This window comes from Patella vulgata, chromosome 5, assembly GCF_932274485.2.
Source record: "Patella vulgata chromosome 5, xgPatVulg1.2, whole genome shotgun sequence".
NCBI classification, from domain to species: Eukaryota; Metazoa; Mollusca; class Gastropoda; family Patellidae; genus Patella; species Patella vulgata.
In genome coordinates this window covers 17,887,448-17,911,249 of record NC_065883.2, presented here as the reverse complement: position 1 = coordinate 17,911,249, position 23,802 = coordinate 17,887,448, and the positions used below count along the sequence as shown (strand labels likewise).

At 35.1% G+C, this 23,802-nt stretch overlaps 1 protein-coding gene across 2 annotated transcripts; it reads left to right on the top strand.

Annotated features, from left to right (window-relative positions):
* Positions 1–1,130: 1,130 nt before the first annotated feature.
* Positions 1,131–17,372, top strand: LOC126820981 (bone morphogenetic protein 2). Of its 2 annotated transcripts, none has more exons than XM_050549221.2 (3): positions 1,131–2,051; positions 14,528–14,860; positions 15,288–17,372. In XM_050549221.2, exons 2-3 carry the CDS (start codon positions 14,542–14,544, stop codon positions 16,190–16,192), a joined length of 1,224 nt encoding a protein of 407 aa, XP_050405178.1. In that variant the 5' UTR covers positions 1,131–2,051; positions 14,528–14,541; the 3' UTR covers positions 16,193–17,372. The 2 variants fall into 2 exon arrangements, with proteins under 2 accessions (XP_050405178.1, XP_050405177.1); XM_050549220.2 differs by lacking the exon at positions 1,131–2,051 and adding an exon at positions 4,683–4,861.
* The last annotated feature ends 6,430 nt before the right edge of the window (positions 17,373–23,802 follow it).

Below are 23,802 nucleotides of genomic sequence, written 5' to 3'. Positions count from 1 at the left end.
GGGCTTATTCTTCAATTTTGGTATGGAAATTAAACTACAGTCGTCTAAGATCCGTGGTTTGGGGATCTGATAATCCGAATTTCTTCCGGCATCTAAAGTCTCCCTGTCAGTCATCCATGTTTCGTTTAAAACGGAAACTCTTTTTTATTTCAGAGCTTCCTCTTTATTTGAGCGCTTAAAATTTGTTCGCTTGAGCTTTCTCTTAATATGATCGCCTTTTCTTTATTTGGTCGCTTAAAAATTGTTAGCTAAATGCATTAATCCACAATAAAACGTGTTCTCGTTGTATCAATGATTATCGACAACAATTTCAACATAGTGTTGTCAAATGTCCTAGCGAATTTATCTAAATGACTACTTCATTCATTTCAACAAGCACAAAATAATATTGCACCGTACAACCTTACTGGCGTTTTTCCCACAAAACAAATTTTCATTTCAAAATGAATATTGAAAATGGAATGGGACCCCTACTGAAATTGTGGGATTTTTTCACGTGTTATGAGCTGAAAGGCTGCATTGTGCTCATGAAGACCACAATAATAGCCAACTGACCAACAGAGAATAGATTCCGTAGCCAATTTGAACACCTGGGTAACATAATCACGTCCCCTGTCTAAAATTATCATACGATAATTTCACATGGTATGAGAACAGTGTCAATTCATTCACTATATATAACACGCCGAGGACTAAACCCAGGGCTGTTCGTTATATTTCTCAATAATTGTTTGGAATTCGACAGAATAATACCCGAGGCTAAACTACCAAATTCATCCATTTACAAGTAATGGTCGCTTTTCCCGAAGTTTCGAAGGTGATCCGGGATCTACATGTATATAAAGGGTAGCTTCGACTATTTAATCAAGGAATTTCTTTACTCGAGTTCATTTTATTTTGTTGTTCAATAAATACTTGTGGTTTACACGCATCAGTGTAGCTTTTAGTTACATTACTGCACATATAGTATACGTCTGTCCTATAATATATAGTATAACATATACAACCTGGTTCAACTTTAAATAAGTAGATTTTGACGGCCGTATTAAAAGCACGCCTTGCTGCTCTGTGTTCAACCAATCAACTACTACTAGTAGTCAACTTGGTGAGTTCATTAACAGACTCTAGCGAACAATCAAGCGAGCGGGCTATTCAGTCAGTTGTTGAGATCTACAAGTGAGTATTGTTTTGGGTTCAGATGAGTGAACAGGTCCCGTAATAAAAACCGCGATCTGTAGCAGACAAACTGCTAAAACCGTACTACTTCTGCTTTGGATGTTAACAGGCGTCACGAGAAAAAAGGGTGGTGAAAGTACTCACAGCAATTATAATGATATGCGACAAGGTTTACCTTTAGTTAGCTTTAACTGCTGAACAGCGACGGCGGTGGGGCTCCTACCGAACAACATCGACACAGTGCACGTGTATATATATATAATACATATTGTATTGTTATCAATTATAATATCATAATGTGGTTGTAAATACTTGTTTACTTATACCGATATATATTATCTACACATGTACAGTAATGATTTTCCGATTGACAGTTTCACTTTTAGCAACAGTGTCGATTATACCCACGGATGATTCTTCAGCTTCGGAACTGTTTTCCATAAGGTGTGTATGTAGTGGAATATAATGGATATTAGCAGCCGTTTTGAATATATTATTCTATGAAATTAAAGATGTGACAAATTTAAATTTGTGATATTGCTATTACTATTATTATGAATAATACATAAAGCTTGTGAAGTGTAAATCTAACAAGGTGGGAGAAAAGAGGGCGATATGTGTTGGTGTCGCAGTTTACTGTCGTGTAAAGAATTCGTTAGGTTTGAATTCGTATTTACTATTAGAAGCGACAGACCTACATCAGGACACCAGCTATAACCAATATATCTTATTTGTTTTATTTGTGCGGGTGTGTTATCTAGATATACACACAAACCATAAAATTTATAATCTACTGTTTTTTACTGTCGTCAACATAAATTGCATGGGACATGCTACTTCCAAATTCCCCGTTTAAGCGGATCGTGAAAGCCAACGTAAGTATTTTACTTATTGCTTTTATCTCTATTTTTTGTGATCTTGTATACACACAAGAAGATTTTATTACACGCATTAACGTGTAATTCTTTAATACAATACCCTATAAGTTTATCCATAAGATAACATCACACTCCCCCTATATGAATAGCATAGTGTTTTAATATATTTTTTCTTCGCCCGTTTTGAAAGTGACAGGGATTTGAGTGAGACGTCATATATAATACTTGTGTATTCTCTTCAAGGTGGTCATAAATTTAGGTACGGTCGTTTTATTTGAAGGCTGCTCTATATAGAACTAACTGGATGACAGTTTTATTTTTTTAAAAGCTGCGTCTTGGTAAATTCACGAATAACTAGTTATAGTTAGACGTCACAGGAGATGCTTTACAGTGACACTGTGCATAAGGGGACAGTTACACGCTGTGACAAATGGAACATACCTTAAAGCGAAGGCCTCTTGAGCAGTGTAATCATATCAAACTTCCTATTTTAAAAACATATCTCATTATCAACGGTTCGTTTTTATAAGTACTATTTAAAATCTCATACCACATGTTTCATAAAGTTTGTGACAAGTTTTTATAATATAATAGTTATAGATTTTGGACAGTTGAACAGTATTTTGCGGTATTTGGTTACATTTATAAACCATTCAAATATAGAACTTTTGCCACTTTAAACCCTCAGGTAGAAATACATACTTGTATACTACAGAAACATACGATAGAGGACCTTTAATATGAGGCTGAACTTATAATCCACTCGAAATACCGAGGGTGATTGTAATTCACCCGTGTGACATTAAATGCTACGTCCTGTAGGCATTATCAGTTACTGTTACCAACGTTTTATGAGGGAAAGACAATCTTCAGTGCACACCTGCCACTGTTATCATTCTACCTGTGATAGGCGGCCACTTCAAACGAAATTGACAGAACAGGTGCAACGATTACTTCAACGTTAATGCATCTATCTCCCCCACCATCTCACATTGTCAAAACGAGATAAAACACAAACGAGAAAAGATATCAGATGATTACGCGATCTTAGAAACCTTTTCTTTTTTATTTGTGAAGAAACAATTATCGGCGCTGTTCGTTTTTGTAAGACTCTGGATTGTTGAAGGAAGCCGACATGATGTTACATGACGGGACGTCCTTATCTTTCCCTTCTTGTTTGTAACGCGACATTTTAATTTGTTCAACTGGTGTTTGGTATGCGCTGAGAAAGTTCGGCAGGAGCTCGGAAGACGTCATATGAATATAATGACCCTCCTAGCATTGTCAACCAACGACGAAGTAGTAGCTGTCATTATGTTTGGATCAATTAATGTTTCATAAAGGGCCCACTTCCAATGTTGGATAATTTTGAGGGTTGTTTTTGCTTTATTATAAATGCACCCACACTGTTATAAAGACAACGGCAGACATCGCTACCTTATGTACCGACTCGTGATAAACTAACATATTAGTCTAATAATTAGGTTGATAATTGTTTCGTTCACGTGATACCCTTACACCCCCTACGTCCCTCATATAAATATCTTTAATTAACTTTATCTTTTAGATAAAATACCTGGTTTAAAATCAGAACCATTTCCCAAAATAGAAAACTGTAGCTACTATCTAATTATTCTTAAAGTCATTATATTAAATTCTTTAGCTCTTTGTGGATTGAGCTTTTTTGCGAAACGAACGTAATTGATTAGAATGCCATGTTAGTTAATTTAACCACAATTATCCAGACATAGAGCTTTAGATTCGCAGCATGATGCTTCAATATCCTCTGTAATGACTCTCCTTTGTATACTAATGAAGGGTGATTAGACGTACAATATGATATTTATTCAGTATAAGATTGTCTTTAATTGAGTGGCAGAGCTTGAAATGTACAACCACTATTTTAATTAAATCCTATTCTTTACATGTAAGTAAAAGATTGTTATCCTATTTGAAACATTTTCTTTTCTGGTTTACTTAACGATTAATCTTCAACAGTAATTGATATGTTTAAAAACATTAATCTTTTTTTTAATCCTAAAATAAGTTTAAGTTGCATGTAGGAGGTTAATATGTTTTATGAATTTAAGTGAGCAATGTGTATATTCTTGTTCTCTAATCATTGCAACTTATCCTATAATTGCTAACAAGGTCGTACTTTATCCTCACTGAATGTCAACGAAAATAATGAATAGCCGGATTCTGTATGTCAGAAAGACTCGACGCGCCATGATTTCCTACACCTATCGGCTTCTGAATTCGTATTTTAAAATTCATTCAGCACCGTTGTCAGCATTGTATGATTTATGAAGCATTCTTAGCGATTTATTATCAGTCACATATACACGCACGGATTGGCTTTTTGCTGGTGTGGTTTTTTTTCATAATGCTTTGCTACATATTTGTTGAACCTTATACCTTTTTTATTCAGCCGAGAATAATGTACGTACACTTGATGTCATTGTAAAAAAGGCGGTTTTCAAATAAACCATTGAAACCGTATTTTAAAAGTCGTGTTTTACAGCTGTGCTGTACCATTTAACAGATGAGTCAGTCAACTAAATTCTCTTGTCTTTTCAAGGGTAAAGATGTTCAAGTAACCTAACTCTAAACAGATCAATGCAAATGTCAACAAGATACTTTATTTGCCCTCAAAACATCTTTGGGAAACAAAGAGCTCAAGTCCCATTTACAGCTCTTAACCACAATGCAATGTACAAATCGAGGGTTTTAGAAGGACCCCTACTTAAGAAAAGGTGCCTTGGGCGTTTACGAACCTTGGTTTATTATACACGACATGATGAAGGGTTCGTATTATAAGAATTCTAATTGAGCTTTCTTATCGTCTTTATGTATATGTTTTTTGCTGGTGTTGTATTTCGAGATGTTCGCATGTAATCTACGTGTGTCGTACATGATAAAAAGACACACGCTTCTAGATTCCGCCACTTTAGTTAAGAAACAGTCAGATTATTTCGTGAAGTATTTGAATTTTGTACCGACCCTTTTTTTATACATTTCTATTGTCTCGGTAAAGTCAGACATCCATAATACATATCACGAATTTGGAGCTAAAAATATAAAAACAAGCATTTACAAAAGTTTACAATAAAACAAACAAACGTTGGATGTTTTTGGTTCTTTAGATAGTAAAGATGTTTTTATCAACCCCCTTTTGTTTACTGTGGTTCCTGTAATGGGTGTATATGTTTATTTGCTTTAGCGTTTAGGAGATTGTTTCTCTGGTTTCTGGTTAGATTTCAGGCTATATTCAACGGGGTACCAGACATAATTATATTGGTGTAATATAATTAGCGGTGCAGGACGGAGAGGGTCTAACCAGGACAAGTGCCTAGTCTTTCGGATGGGATTGAAACAAAAAAACAATGTCCCGTGTATACGATTTGAAAGCACATAAGATATCCCCTAACAGTCGGGAATTGAAACAGAAGTAGACCGTGGCACCGCTATCAGGACAAATTTAAATCAGCACATTAGTCTGATAATGCACAAAAATAAACCTCATTGTATTTTAAAGTGTACGCTTTAATGAATATCTGAAAGTAGGTATAGGGGCGTTTTACAATAAAATAGACAAGTTGTCCGAACAGCCCACAATTTGATAACATAAAACGATTAGAGCGGGGTCAGTAGAGATAAGCTGAAGATATAATTGAACGATAGAGAGGAAAGAAAAGTGAAGACTTGTTAAACAGTAAATTGCTACTGATAAATATATTATCATGTGCTTACCGACGCTACGCTTGGTTCCCGATAAATTATAGGATGTGAAAAGTTTTGCACATAACGAAATGAGATATATACTAAATAATACTATAATTCATTGTACATATGACCAAACTAAGTCTTTTGATATACTATGAATATGTGTAGGGGTATTGTAGAAGGTAATTTCTATATACCGCGGTAACTAGTACACTATTGTGAGGACATTATCTTGAGTGTAAATCCTGGCTCATAATTTAGATACGCCCGTTAGAGATAAAAAGGCTGTAAAATGTATTTAAGCAAAAACCAGCCACCTTAACGTTCGAGAAACTAACAATAAAGTAACCTTTTCTACCATCTTTATCTTGCCACAAGGCTTGGATTGTATTCTTGACATGATTAATGATACCCGTGTACCTTCAGATAAATAATATCCTGTCTCTTCACTTTTCGATTTAGAAAAAGTACATAAATGATAAAGCTAGGACAGATATGTATACATTCAAATTCACAACGAAACTAATTTTAAAATATGTCTAACATATTTCAAATGTTAAGATTTATAATTCCTTTCCGCTTTATGCTACATAATAAAATGTAATAACATCTATTTTATTCTGGATTTGAGACCACAATAAATAACTTAATATTAATAATGTCAGGCGTAAATTCATAAATAAACATAGCACCAGAAAGAAGTAGTGGGTGTTTACCAGGGTTACACGCTGAGAGGGTGTCTTTTCATGAAAACCATTAATGGTTTTCAAAATGTATAGGATACAAGTATATTTTATATACATATATATTAGTATAATTCATTTCATGAAGTGTTGACAGCATTATCATCTATTAGTATTTTGAATTGTTTTAGCGATAAATATTTTGATTTTTTTTCCTTGTTCATTCACAGTTGTTATCAGAATTTTTAATCAACGAGACGTGACTTCCGTATAATATTATCACACAATGTTGTCTTACATATATGTAGGCCGCTGGTATCTCTTTACTGTTCGTTTGTTGTGGTTTCTGGCTTGAATAACGATCACTTGTATATATGACAATGAATTTCATAGAAACTAAGGTATATATTGTTTTAGTTTTAGTTTCACGAATTAAGAAAACAAAACCGCAAAACAACTCTAAACGTCAAGAATTCATGCAACAATTTTTGATGTGGTTTTAGGGGGAAAAAATCTGCACAAAGTTTTTGACATTCTGTTGTGAACGTACTCTGAATAGACTGAGGGAAATCTGCTTTTATTTGTTAAAGTGATTAGTAAAAATATATTGAGAGAGAGAGCAGCGCTTTGTTGAGTTATGGTAGATAAAAAGCCCATTTTAAATAAGTCTCGACAAAGGATGGGTTGATGGCATTAGGTAACTATTATCACGACCTCAAACAAACACACATAAACAAATAAATGGATTTGTAACAAAAATCTTATGTAAAGAATAACATTCCTCAGGTTTGAGCGCTGAGGTTGTAGGTCGCGTTTAGCACTTTCACTCTATCGTTGGCCCACATGTGACAGTCAATAAAGAGTCAGGTTGTCTTTGAATGAAGATAAATACGCGTGGTCTTTGTTGAATTAAATCTCCCTACATTGACAGAGAACATGTACACGAGTTTATTTTCTTATTTATGTATTGCTTAAAGATTACGTCTCTTTTTTTATATGTGCAATAAATGTCTTATTACCTTATCTCCGCCATAGAATAAGTAACAATATAGACTAGTGATTGCTTGTTTTTGTTCTTTATGGTGAATAAACAAGTAAATTGTTGACCAGAGAAGTGGATTTGATGTACGAATATGATAATTATATTTTTAACTAGAAACACAAAATTCTGTGATCTTAGATTCCCGTTAGCAATCCCTAAACAATGTATACAAGTTGCCGATTAGTTGCCGAGTTATTGGCCCAAACAGCAAATGAAAAGGCTTAATTAAGTGTCTGTGTTAAAAGTCCGTTTATATATATATATATAAAACTGTTATAAATATATATCGAGCTTTTGTGGTTGGGCAAATCAAGAGATATTCTCCTGTCTGTAATACGAAATTCTACCTTCAATTTTGATTGTCTAATCAAATACGTACGTTTAATGTTGATTTCTAATGTTTATGATCGCGTTTGTTGCTTTGTCTGATACCACTCTTATACCTACGTGTACATCTACTATTCACAGAAGTATTTTTCTTACACAAGTCATTCCAACTCGTGGGATGTTAATGATTTAAAGTGACCGATGTTGTTTTGTTGTAAAAAGGGTCGGCTTTATGGCCTCTGAAATTATGTTATTTGAAATGGGGTTTAATTCTCTATTTTCCTGCACCGACAGACCTGACGAATACGGACATACGCCATTCAATGTGCTATAAGATGAACGTGTCCTGGGGTGGACCCCAGCTTTTCGTCCCATGCGAATGACGGGACGCACCCCCCCCCCTCCCCGTCCCGTCTTAAATCGCTGACAAGGGGAAACCAGGCTGGAAAATTCCGAGCAACAGGGATTGAACCAGTAGCTGATCTCAAATGAAGTAATTGCCGAATTCTTGATGATTGTAGACACACGAAAAGACCCTTTCCTACAGAAAATCAGTTGTGTTATGAGTTGGTCATGTTGTACGAAGAGAATAATGGTACAATGCATTTCTGTAATAAGACCACTTTATAACCCAATGCGATCGTATTTTGTGATGGCTGTGTTTTACGGTGTAGTAAACTTGTTCTTCATACAGTCGGTTTGTATATCGATCCACATGAACTAGAAAATGTGTGTCGATCTTATATATAATTAATACAGAAAACCTTATAGCTAGTTCATTAGAAAGTACAGATTAATTTTCGCTATCACGCAACAAATAGTCGATATCAACATCTGAATTAACAAGTGTTGTACAGGTACAAGTTCGTTATGCAAACATTGTGCTTTCTCTTGTTCAAATATATATATTTCTAAATATGTATTTTGTATCTGAATAGACTCCTACCTGTTTATGTATACCCGGGCAAATAACAAAATTAGTACTTTAAAGAAAACAGGTACTGCCGTAATATGGCCCAGGCGCCAACTATGGCGGCATTGCGACATCATATAAAAAAAACGATGCACAATTGTCCAAGGAACATGCATGCCAAGTTTAATGTCGATGATACATGAATTGGTCGAGCCTTAGACTTTTTCGAGGAACAACAATTGCAAGGCCAAGATGAGTACGCTAGGGGACCAGTCCCGGTTTAAACAAAATATGATGATGAATAATTCGTTTGCATAAAAATCAAAATTAAGAATTCAGATATTAAAGCTAACTAACTGCTTTTGAGATTGATAGGACTAGAAATGTCTTCTTGTTAATAATGAATCATAAAACGCACGCTGCAATTGTCTTATTTATCCCTGTTCAAAATTCGAAAAAAAAGACTAAATATGCATATATCGTGTAATTATTGTCACAACCGGCACATTTTGAAATCTTTAATAGTGACAGGTTATTAAAGGAGCACACGCTGTGCGGTGTGATGTGTGTGTCTGTATTTTATTTGTGTCTGAAACATATTCAAACTGCACCAAGTCAGCATTTTGTTTCACAATAAATCCTTGCAATGGATATACATCGGACATGATATGCCCGTACATTATAGTAATATGCACTATGCAGCGACGTTCTGAATAATTCGAACTCTCCACTTGTAGTAGTATGCACTGTGTAGCGAAGCTTTGAATAATTCGGACTCTAGTAATATGCACTATGCAGAGTAGTTATGGATAATTTAGATATCTAGTAATGTGCACTTGTTATTTGTACTAAGTTGTTGACTGTGGGATACCTTCATAACAATGGTGGAAATCTGGCAAAGAATATACACCTGATATGCTATTACTCTAGTTAATGCCAGTAAAATGCGCTTTACAGTGAATACATGTATAATTCATAGCTATGCACTTCTAGTAATATTCCATGTGCAGTAAATCCTCTTCAATTTAGTAAATGCATTATGCATCGAATTTCGGGATACTGCAGAATCACGCACCTCTAGTAATATACACTATACACCGCAGTTTTAGATAATCAGAACTCGACACTAAAAGTAATATTCAGTTAGTAAAATGCACTCGAAATTCTGAATAATGCTGAACTCTTTTACTGTTAGTAAAATGCACTCGGAATTCTGAATAATGCTGAACACTTCACAGCTAGTAAATTGCACTCGAAATTCTGAATAATGCTGAACTAGTAATGCACTCGAAATTGAATAATTTAAGATAAACATAAATTGTAATTCAATCGTAAATTTACCTTCTTTACCATTATCTAACCATTTCGTTAGTTCTGTTCAAAAAGTCTGAAAAATTCAAAGATATTTGTACAGTAATTATATTACCAATTTAATTAGAACATGAGACAATAGCCTATAAAATATATCGTGTTTCTTCCTCATTATAACCTTTAATTTATAAAAGGACGTTTTAATGGGAAAATAAACAATGGTAAATGATGCGGCTTGTACGTTAACTGTGTGTTATTCGATCTTTTATCGGTGCTAAAGACCTGTTTTGTTCAATATAAAGGGAAAATGGTAATATGATTCCGGCAAAGAAGTCTTTGAAATAGTGATATATTTATGTAATCATATATGAATCTCAATAAAGGATTAGTCGTAAAAATATAGAAATTTAGTCATCATGAATAATAATTGCTTAAAAAATACTGGCTTCGTTATTTTTGCATTGATAATCAAAGTATTAACAAGGAAGCGTAGTGAGCAATCTACTCACTTGATGACGTTAATCACTGAGATCTATTGTTTAACCGATTACCTAGAGACAAATCCCTTTGACACAATTGATATGATTGACTTATTGAAATTGACAATTTGTTTTGATAATGACCGTCACTAGTTGGTCAGTGGGGCCTGGACCTCATATTAATATAAGATGCCGTCACTAGAGGTAGGTCCTATTTCTTTGCTCTACATACCGTTAAGGTTGATCTATGGCTAAGTTAGTTTTAGTGTGTTGTTGAGTATACCCGACTGTTATATATGGTGTTATTGTTTAGTGTGTACCGAAATGGACGTATTTCTTGTATTATTCAAGATTGTAAAACGATTTTTGTAAGTATAACATTGGATATTACTTTTTTTTTAATTATTGTAGACAGGGCTGTGATCTCGAAAGGCATTGATAGAAAACCCCTGTTAATGCCCACTATATTATCATCTACGCTTTAGGTCTTAGGGGATGTCATTGAGTCAAGTGGAGTGATTTTGAGTAAGGTTGCCTGTCAATCTCGGGGGTTTCTTTGAGTCCTTCCCCTACGCACAAGCGAATTATTGAAATAGAACTGAACCGTATGTTAGTCCCGAAATGACCAAGTTTGTGTCGAGTGGCCTCTCTCTGTCATGCTATATACAATATTGAAATTGCATATTCTGGGGTGTATATTCTTTTTATGTAGCAGGTCATATTATTTTAAAATTCAACTTTGTTATTGGATTAATCGGTTTAATTACCGATTCACCAAATTCTAATAGTCATTTTAAAATATGCCATAAGTAAGAATGTACATTAATATTCCAATAAATACATTTGCGTGAAATAGCATTTTTAAAGATATTTTTACCAAATTGCATTTCGATTGTATTTTAGGAAATAACAATGAAACAGTGTTAGTTTGTACTCACTAACATTAGGACTAATCAATACTAATTAATTATTGACTTGATTGACAGTCTATTGTCTCTGGAAGACTTGTTTTGTTTATTATTAGTTTTAACGGTTAACATAATTTAGGTTGAACGGTTCGTAGCCTGATAAGTGATCATCGTTAACGGTTGCATCACCGGTGAACTCAGATCAAGAGAGTTACAACTCAGATCGTACGAGTTACAACTCAACGCATTAATCAATATGTCATCGCAGTAATTAATAGATCTGTTTTCTTAAAAGTTTTTGTATCAGATAGTTGATTGATGAAAAGTGTTTAAGTACTAAAATAAATATTTTTTTTTAATAGTAAAACAAATGAATAATTATGTAAGAAAGGTCCAGTGTAACGAATGTAAATAAGTACTGTTATAATAGCAACACAAATGTCATTAAAAACAACGAAGTCAGAATTCAGTTATAAATACTAAATTTAGATGTCGGTATTTTTTTTTAGATAAGTCAGCATTAGGGTACAAATAGTGAAATATCAAACAAACAGTTTTAGGTGATAATTGTATTAGTAGCAACCAGGATATCCGCTATATTTTCACTTATTTGTAAAATACAATATGTTGGAGGTGTTCTAGCTTGAGAAGTAAGAAATGAAAAAAATATATGTACATGAAAAATTGCCCTCAATAACTTAAACACTTACCAGACAAACATGTGTATATATGTATCATATTACTGTCCAAATAATCCTTTCTTTAAATGGAAAAGTGGGCTTTTTTGATTTTGTGTGGACCTCATCTACATTTGCCGCTGGTGTTTTGAAAGCTTACACTATTTTTAACATATATAAATCAAATAAAACATGGTTCATATTTAGAATGGAACGTCACGCTTTTAGCATTTAGACTAGGTGAACCATTTCCGGTTTTTGCTGTAGAAAAGTTTGATAAAATTGTTTCAGTTTGCCGCAAGTACTGTATCAACGACAAAACACTCGCCCTTTCCTCTTGGAACTTTAGCCCCGCTTTTACAAATTGCGTGGATGTCTTACATTTATGTGTATATTTTATTGGATACTCTAACAAAGTTGACATTAAGTTGGTTGGGTCCGTCACAGTTTGAAAATATAGCTACGATAAGTCCCTCGACACCGTTCACGAGAAGAGCTCATAAATATGCCCGCCTTATGCCTAATGGACAGTTAAATAACATGTGATACCCTAAGAGGTATATACTTAGGTGGCCCAAAATATGTTATATCCAATAAATTTTACATTGTAAATCTTATAAATCTTATAGCACAAATGTTTGTAAGTTCATGGAAATTCCTTACTTGGTGATAAATTGTTTCTTTTGTTTAGCTTTTGTTCGGGTCTTCAATAGACGAAATAAAGTAAAACGCCGCGCTTAGAGCACGTCCGACATTTTTCTTTAGGTGGTCAGAAACCTGTGCCAATCCAAATTAAGGATTTTACAGATAGATTTGCATTATCCACTCGCGAGTGTACATAAACAGTTTCATGTGACAATGGATTTTGTCCATAAAGGTCTCCGTGCCGCGGATACAAAACAAACGTAGGTGTAAGTGCTTTAAGCGCGATCATTTTGTGAAACGGATCAGATTGCGTTCTGCCGTGCCTATCGCGTAAAACAAGCAACATCGTTTGTTGACAATTGAAATGTGTTGATGGGGTCCCTTTGTGCCACTGTCATCTTTGCTTGCTCTATCATATCTAATGATAAATATAAGTAAACTTTGTCACAATTTGTATGTGCTTAATATTGAATAGGATGTGTACATTTGGCGTGACTCCATACGCTGTTTCAGAAATGACACTCTTCCCAAGGGGTTAATCATTCCATACTCATGCCCGGGAACTTTGTTCACGGTTTGTTTTTGTTCTTAAAAGTCGTGTCCCTTTTGTGAATAGATTAGATATCATATTATATTGAGTCAGTTACTTTTAGAAACGCTATAATTGCTAGTAATTTAAGCGGGGGTTCTATTCTTAAAGTACTGACTGTAATTCGTCATTTAGGCGGTCACGTAACTAGTTTATCAAACATTTGAAAAGTTTTGGAGTTTTAACACCGAATGTGTGACACGTTTGCTGCCAACATCAATGGTTAACTTATACTACGTTGAACAATAATGTGGTATCCTGAAACCTTCATTTTGACTTTCTGTCTGTTTACCATCATGGAATAGAAAATAGAGTGGGGTAGTTTGTTACTCAGATTGTACTTAAGTCGGTTTCCCAATCGTAGCCGAGCGTGACTTTAACATACGAACACCTGCAACATAAGCGGGTGACCAAGAAAATAAAACGATTTATACAGGTCTTAAATTTGATAGTTATCCGACTGACAATCCTAGGGGGAGACACTTTAGCTAAATCCCACTTAAGCCCTTTTTATCACTGGGGCTTATTATATTGTCATACTCTATGACGACCCCATACGCATATATCCTCCACAATACGCGAACCCGTTAGCTATGTTGTATATAGTACGCTGAATTCTCCCCATAGAAACGCGGAATGTAAAGTCGTAGGTAACGAATTAGAAGCTTATGGTTTAAAACTTTTACAATGAAAATAAAATATTCGCTCGTTTTATTTTATGGTCATTGTAAGTACATTACCTTTAAGATGGCTTTGTTTGATCCTGGCCTTCATCTTTTTATTAGATTAAGTGCAATTATGTTTATAAGAATCTTATTATAGTTTCTGCTATAAAATTTTTATATTTGAACCAGTGTCTGTTTACAGGTGTTTCTGCAGTGTTTACTTTGAATTCACTACACGTGTACATAGTCTATATATATTTCTACCTTTATTTTCTTTGTTAATCAGTTACGTGCATATTGATGGGGATATACGAATGATTTATTATCATAGCTTGTACCCAGAACAATTTGTAGAAAACTGATGCCGTGTCTTCAGCAGCCGCCAGATGTAACTGTTTTCTCTTTCTATTTATGGCAGCGTCCATATGTTAGAATCTTTATTTTAATAACTGATTGTGGTTTTTTTTTAAAATTTGTTTCTTAATGTTTGTATTCTTTCTCTTTTCAGGCGTCGTGTCCACTATGATCGCAGTTTGTTACAGTAGCTTGGTGCTATTACTGACCGTGCTTGTTATAGATCACAGCTTCTTACCCTCAGCTGAAAGCCTAGAACTGCCACCCCGGAGGAATGAGAAAGTCATCAAGGCGGTAGAATCCAACCTGCTGGGTCTCTTTGGTTTAAAATCTCGCCCCGTTCCAGGACGCCGTACGCCGATACCTGGATACATGTTGGATTTGTACAAGCGTTTAGACAGGGATCCCGAGTTCATCAGTCCCTACGCCCAGGCGAAAGGCAAAGGCATCGTCTCCGCCAACACAGTTCGCAGTTTCTACCATGATGGTAAGCATTTTATCTTTTGAGTTATACCTCAACCCGCCTTCATTAGTCCAGTCGGACCAGAGCAGTAGGACGTTTAAAACTCATTTCATTTCTATCCTCATCAGAAGGTTTCCTAATGTGGATATAGATGTAAGAATTAAAAATATGCATTTGGGGAATCGAAAGCATTTACTTTCAGCTGTAAGGGCGGGTTGTAGGAAAAAGGGTACAATCTGACTTAACAAATAATCGAATAAATAAATAAATTAAATGACTGTATTCTCGCTGTTAATTGTGGATAATCACAACTATTACATTTTATCCGTTAATATCACACATCAAGCTAAATGCGATAATGAAAGAAAGTGATACTACATTAATGGACAATACTGTATTACAAATCATGCTTTGTCAAAACTAATGTCATTTTTATTATCATATTTTTCAGATGTTGAAACTGGCAGTGACTGTGATGAAAGAACATGTGTTAGAATCTGGTTTAACGTTTCCACCATTCCTGATGGCGAAATCATGGCAGCGTCAGAACTACGTGTGTTTAAAGACGTCTACGACATCGTAGCCGCAACTCCAACAGAACAAGCGAAAAAAGACGGTCAAAATAATATAAAAAAGAATCATTATAAACATAGACTGGAGATTCATGAAATCATGCAAGCTCCTTCAAAAGATAGTGAATGCATAGCACGACTTATTGACACTAAAATTGTGGATACGAGAAACTCTTCGTGGGAATCGTTTGATGTTCATCCAGCAGTATTAAAGTGGAGAAAGAGACCTAGTTATAATTATGGGATAGAAGTGCGAATTGTGTCCGATAGTCCGTCGATATCGACTACGTCACATGTGAGATTACGTCGCTCGACAGACATTGATGAACAGCAGTGGCAAATCCAAAGACCTTTGTTAGTAACGTACACAGATGATGGCCGTGGGCCTAAATCAAGGACTAGTCGTAGCACCAATGCGAGGCGACGTAAAGCACGGAAGCGACGTCGTCGGAAGAAAAAGGGAAATAAAAATGAGTGCAAGAGACACGTTTTATACGTAGACTTTGGTGATGTGGGTTGGAATGATTGGATAGTAGCGCCCCCAGGCTACAATGCTTACTTTTGTCGGGGGGAGTGTCCGTTCCCGATGGGACAGCATCTGAACTCTACACACCATGCTGTTATGCAGACTCTTGTTCATTCTGTGGATCCTACTGCCGTGCCTAAAGCGTGTTGTGTGCCCTCGGACCTTAGCGCTATTTCTATGTTATATTTAGACGAGTTGGATAAAGTGGTGCTTAAAAACTATCAAGATATGGTTGTGGAAGGTTGTGGCTGTCGGTAATGTTTTCCTGCTCACAAAACCTCAATATTGTTTATTTGAAATAAAAAAAACACGAAAAACGAAAAAAACTCGTTTGTTTATAATGTGATAAAATCTTGTAGAAAAATGGACGCCATGACGTGGTCAGTAGAAAGAGTGCTGTGCCTGGTACAAGGTGGTGTGGTATCTTTTTATTTAACACTTGAAGAAAGTACCTCATACTGTACATGTATATGAGTGATCGGCATGTCATGTTCAATATACACGTGTGCTAATATAACTACTCAGGTCCGATGGGTTTGTTTCACAACCTTTATACACATACTTACTTACCCTGGAGAGTGAGCGAGAGCGAGTGAACGGGAAAAGTTTAGGCGGGATAAAAGAGTGTTTGTAGCTCTCAGAAAACAGTACATAAAAACCAAATATTCAGTAATGTTGTCGCAATTTTCCCAGATCAGTGGCATTTTTTTCTCTTATAAAACAAAAATTACCTCATTAGAATTTACATGTACCTTATTGATAGCCTATTGATGATACATTTGTAACTGTAACTTGAATGATGTAACTGTATATTTAAGGGTCATGACTAGACCATTTTGTTGTATTGTAATTTCTCTTAATTGTAATTATTACATTATTATAAATACAAAAAATATACATTCATTGTAAAGATACATAGTTATATACAAAAAATAGTGCACATTATCAATTATTATTTACAATGCCGTTACTATGTCGTTAGATATTAATGGTGTTGTTTACAGACCAAGCTGAACTAGTCATAAAATATCATTACTATGGTTGTGAATTTAGTGAATATATGTTTATTTTTGGTTTTGAATTATTATTGAATGTATAACAGTGCTGAAAAATAGGAGCAAAAGCCGGAACTTTTTTTGTCAGAACAAAAAATCTGTTTTTTTTAATCAACGGCTTTGTTACTTATTTTTGATCGTTCTATTTTATATATGGACGATAGTTACCAGTAAATAATTATTTAAAAAAGACAAAAAAGTGAATTAAATGCAACATTTAATGTTGACTATAGTATTTAATATGCTGTTATAAAGTTCATGATTTGTATATATATTTATAAAATCTATTTTAAGACTTGTAGTTACATGTATATGGTTGAATTAATGACCAGTTATTTGTGAAATCTATACGTGTAAGAATATTATATTATATATTACAAAAATATATATCATGATTTGTTATTTGTTGAATTTGAGAACAGTTTTTGATTTGAGTCTGATCCCCACTCTTTCTCTCCCAAACAAAACATGATTTGTTATTTGTTGAATTTAAGAATAGTTTTGATTGGAACCTGTCCCTTACACCCTCTCTCCCAAACCGTGTAACATGACTTGTTATTTGTTGAATTTTTATTGAAACCTGATCCCCACCATTCTCTCCCAAACCCTAATCTCTACCATGTCAAGTTATTACTAGAATGACAAATGATTTGATCAAAATGGTTTGTGGCAGTAACTTATCTTAGAAAGGTCGGTAACGAGGACTATGATTGGTCCGATTGGCTTCGCTTGTCTTTAACACGCTGTATTATTAAATACTAAACAGAATGGCTAATGCAGAGAAGGTAACAACTTAATAATGTGAAGACACCCAGACCCCATTTCATTCATCTCCATCCACTACTTAGTACCTAGATCATAATACATAATTAGTGAAAAGAATAGATGAAAATGTGACAGATTTTCTGTTAATGAATTTTATATGTTACAGAGCCAATCGGGAATTAAGAAAACCACCCACTGAATTTGACAGAAATCGTGTGTTATTCGCTTTCAATTACACTACCCATATCACAGATAGTCACCCAAAATTGTGGTCTCCAAAAGACGAATAGGGCAGATTCTCGAGACTAACCATCCAGTTCTGTGCAGCAGCCCATTGTAAATTATTGGAGAATTTCCATTGATGTCAACGTTAACCGAATGATTATTGTTTTAAAAGAGCTAAATCTCTTATTTTTAAAATCTAAAATGGACGAAAATGTGTCGAAAGGCACATATTAATGCAATATGAATATATATATATATATAAACTGACCACATTCAATGACAAAAATTTTATCGTAATTTCTGATCGGTAATATTCGGCAAAATACACGAATGGTCCAAACTGAATGTTAGTCGTTTACGTCTGGTTAGTCATGTGTACATCGGCAGTACGGTTTTCCATTTCACTTACGCACTGACGCTTTGCCTCGTTCATCAAGACGCCTCATTACAAACCTTATACAAGTCGACGCCGCACACTGATTTTCAAATGTTCATTGGACAGCCCCATATTGTCATGGTAAAATAACAACATCAATATTGATTGAAGTGGACTATTACTAAATTTGAATTCGTGTATTTAATGCCGTAGATTCTGTATAATATCGACTTAGTCATATGCTACTGACACTGTATGCTGAAAGTAATCTCCCCCCGTGAACGTCGTAGAGCATTTTATTCTATAATCAATAAGAATCATATTAGTTAACCGGCTTTAGATAATTCAATTAATAATCTTCTTGTAGGCTACATCGAAAGCCTGAATTAATCTGAAAGTGTAAACCAAATCTTATTGGATCGAAATACAGTTTCATTCGATGTAACTATATTCGAATGATAAATTTTGCTGTTCGATCTTGCAGATTTAGATCTTGATATTTGATTAGATTGATGCCAGTGTGAAACTGACTCAGTGCCGGACGCTGGATATTTGATTTGGGGGATTGGGGGGGGGGGGGCTTCCCCACTTCCTCAAAATGTTTGAAATATAGTGGTGTTAATGTCTGGACACGAATACAACATTTAACATACAAACAGTTCAAAATTACACGTTTCATAGAACCAGGCCTCGAGTTCACAAAGCATTCTCAGACTTAAGTTAAGAATTTACTTAAAATTGTTCGCCTTATTTTAACTAAAATATAGCCCTTTATAAAACCGTTGTTGTGTTAATGTATTAAATACATCACTAAGAATCCATGTGCACAGTTTTGTGTTTCTGGAGGAGCAAAGATATTTCCCCTAAACAGTGATTGAAAGTTGATTAAATTCTTAACTTAAGTCTGAGAATGCTTTGTGAACTCGGGGCCAGGATTATAAGCGGATTTTTTTTTATTTTGTTACTTGGGAGTGGGGGGCGGCCTCCTACTCTCCACTCCGCCACTTGGATCAGTCACTGAACTGACTTTAAACAAGTTTACTTCCATGAATTCTAGTATTCATGTATTCTATACCGGCGCTCCATGTGATAACCGAAAATGTTCGTGGCTAAACAGTACACTACATATTTATAAAATGGATGTAAAAATTATTCAAGCTGACATTTAGTAGAAAAACTGGATAGTTAAAGCTTTGTGTAGAGAAATGAATTAAGACATAATACCTTACATTAACTAAACTCAGTTGATTAAAGAATAAATTACACTGTTTTATGTTTTTATTTTAGAGGATAATTACAACCAAGGGGCTGTTTAAATATCTGAGTAGGTATGCATTTATTTTATTAAAATATTAAAACAGTATTTTAGCTAATGACGACGTATATAAGCCATGCATTGGGGTATAAGGGAATATTTGCCAACTTTTCAATGGCCTATTAAAGACATATACGCCATACATTGGGCTATGGGGAATATTTGCCTACTTTTCACACGGCTAATGAAGACGTAAATACGCCGTGCATTGGGCTATGAGGGAATATTTGCCGACGTTTCATTGAATTCAAACTCTTGGGTTTATTTACGTGCACACAAACGTGTACTACATAAGACTTATTTTTTTTTCAGGGTTCTCCGTCTGCACCAGTATCGAACCCATGGCCTGATCCAATACCACTCTCAATGGTCCACTGAGGTTAAAAACGCATTACGTAGTTAATAATCACAAGAACATAAAAAATGGAACACAATTACTATTTTAGTTAAAGCGAATTGTCAAGCAAATGATGATGAATATAATATAATATCATTTACTTGAAAACGTTGAGAGAACCCCCAACGACACGTCGCTTTAATTAAAATAGTAATTGTGTTCCATATTCTGGGGGGGGGGGGGAGGTTGGATGGCCGAATGGTTAGCACGTGCGTGCTGTATCATAAAGCCTGTCATTGAGTCAACTGGCGTGGTTTCGAATCCCCGGTTGTACGTGACAAGGAGTAGGATCGCCTGTCCAACCTCGTGGATTTTCTCCGGGTCCTCCGGTTTCCTCCCACTGCTAAAGACCCCTATGCGCAAACGAATTATTGAAATAAAATTAAACCATATGTTTGTCCCGAAATGACCTAGTTTGTGCCGAGTGGACGTTAAACCCCATTTCTCTCTCTCTCTCTCTCTCTCCATATTCTGTTTTTTTGTGTTTATTACGTGTCAATTGCTAAATGCCGCTCAAAGAAGGCATTACGTAGATGTTTAGCACAAAAAGAGGTAGCCGATCTGTTCCCAGAAGACCTTAAAATAAAGAAAAATTCACTGAACATCTTATGACATTGGGAAACTCACATGTATGCTAAAACAAAGCAAACGTCAAATATTCCATCTAGATATTGTTCTTGATGTAATAATATAATACTGCTTCAAAGTATTTAGACGAAAACTATGCCGTTAACAACACAAAGCACACAGGCTTCTGTTTGAAACTTTGAACCAGAATTTTTCGAATTATCAAAAATATTTAGAGAAAGAATGTGTACAGAAGACAAAGACACTACCAACAATAGCGCACAAAGAAAACACATGGAAAATAGATTTCAACAAACTGGTCCTAAAAATGAGTTAACCTTAATATTCATAGAGATTGCTGGAAAGCTAAGCGTGGGCATTTTTCTTTTCCCTTTATTTTTTGTTTCAAATGTCAAAACTAATATTTGAAAATGTCAGCCACGTAACAGAACGAGGACTGAGTACAATAAATTCTAATATTTACGGAGAGGTAAAAAAAATGGAGGAAAACAAAGGGTAGATTCTCTTAAACTTTTTATAAAAATTAATAAAAAAATAGATGTAGAGGTATACAAGTTGAAAAGTGTAAAGAAACAAATTGAGCATAGAAATTACATCGGCAATGTACAAAGAGATTTAGATAAAAGGCTATATTTTTGATATTACAGACGAAATCAATTTAAAATAGAATTATTATGGTTCCTTTGATATGTAAGTACATTTATGTGAAAGTGTTTATTTGCTTAGATTTCGATCTGTCGTGTTATTTCGGTTCGGTATAATTATCCGAGTCTCGTTTTTCACAAATGTATATCTCAACGCAGCCTGCTTGATTCAAGTTTTTGAAGTTTTAACCGAAACTCTTATATCACAATTTTGCAGAAGATATTAGAAAATCTAATTATGGAATGGAATTGATTTTGTCGTGGCAGCTCTCTGCTACAAATAGTACAAATAGTTTCCACCGGACGTAAGGGCGTGTTTGGTTGGATCGAATCTTAATGCAGGAATCCAGATTTATTAACGAAACAAGATCTTAATTTTCAATATGCAGATGGGTTGGGGTGTAGGGCTAACAACAGTGACAGCCTAGAAGGAAAGAAGATTCTCCAAAATGCGCAGTTTAGAGGCTGAAATTGAAACCGGATTCTATATAGATTGAACTAATTTACAATTCCGTAGAGGTGGTACAGTATAATTTGTCGTAGAGAACCGCGGCAGTAGTAATAGTAACTGGTGGTTTAACATCTGCATCCACAGTAGTGATATCGCAAACCAGTTCGCCTAATGGCAAACGGAATACCTGAGCAACGCCCGCCTTTGTTGGACAGACAATCTAGACAAAAAAAAACCACAACACAGTTTATATGGAAATACAATCACTGGTTTATATCTAGACAAGTTTATTACGTGTATATCACGTGTTTAGCTCGTTAACAATGTCTGCAGTGATCCCCGTGCCTTTGGGGTTAGTTCTAAGAAACGGCCCGGTGGCATTTTAGTTTGGATACAGCATGATAAACACTGGATCATACCACTTTTGTGTCAAATAAGTGTTGATTGTCAGGTCATCACCAAGATCAACCAAGCTACCGAAACCCCCACCATTTCCCTTACAGCGACTGGTGAAGATAATTGTACAATTTGTAAGTGTTAGATAAAAACAAGGCTCTTGCTGTGTTAATGACAGTTCGTGGATACGATATATACTTAAACAACTAGCTTATTGTGTCTGCAGATGGTCTGACACATGTCACGTGTGGACATAGTCAATTAAAACATAGCCCACCATTGGGTACACGTCACGAGATGTCTATTTTATACTTACAGCATTCCATATCTACATATTTTATATTTAAATTACATTAAATAGATAGTTATCCTTTGTGCGCGTAATACCACATTTTAAAAAAATTGATGCAATACCGCATTTTAGTGTGTTTATTTTTTTTTTAACTGAACGACAAAAGAAACGCCAAAAACATTTACACGCAGTTTCCAATTTAGTGGATGAATGGACTGTAGTTTAACGTTTCATCAATACAACATTTTTGTTTAATTAAACTGGACATAATAAAACATTTAATTTATTTTAAAAGGATGACCGACAAAAGAAACGCCAAATAAATGCAGCTTTCGGTTAAATCAATCGATATAATGGGGTTTAACGTTTCATCAACACATTTTCAGACTAACACAGTGTTAAAGCGATGGCTATCCGTTATTTAACTTATTTGGACGTAATACCACATTTTAAAAAAAAAATAGATGTAATATTACATTTACTTTTATTGAAAAGATGATCGACAAAAAAACACTAAACACTCTTAAATGTATCTTCCAGTTGAATGATTGCATGGAATGGGATTTAACGTCTCATTAAAACAATACTTTGGTCATTTTGAGACTAACATACGGTCACATGTGCGTTAATAATGATGAGGTTAATCTTTGTGTCCACGCCATTGTGTCCACACGTGGACCTCGGTTTTTCGTTCGATCCGAAAGACTAGACAATACTTGACTTGTCAGCCCATACAGTCACTCTCTCTGAACGGGCAATCGAGCAGCTTCTAAATTTATCTTTGCCTTTTCTTAAAGATAACGCAATTTAAAAAAAACTGAAATGGAAAGTCCAAACTACTGTCACAGTGATGGACCAAACAGTAGCTTCGCGGAGCCTACACACAGCATACTAGTCATAGATAAGCTCCGCGGCAGGTTTTATCGGGTGAATTAGGAAAACATTGTACAATAACAACTAGAAGATAAACAGTTGTAATCAGACATGAAAATCATTATTCCAATAAATAATTTAGAGTTCCTTTTGGGATAATGTAATAGTGAAATAAATCATTTATAGACTAGCGCCTGTGATTAAATGAAATGGAGTTAACGTCCTATTATTCTGCTCCAACATGGCTAATGTAGGCGGTCATGTGCCATGCAGTGTGCAAGGCTCACTCGGAAGGCGGCGCTACTGCCTACTCTTATTTCGAATTCCAACTGTCAAGGGTTCTTTTCCATGCCAGGCCCTCCCGCTTTCACCTCTGACATAGGGAAACCACGCTAGATAATCCAGGGGGAAGTTCTCGGCCAACACCGGGATCGAACCCTGGAACTCCTGGTCCACATATTAGTCTTATCTCTTAATTGACTACTAATATC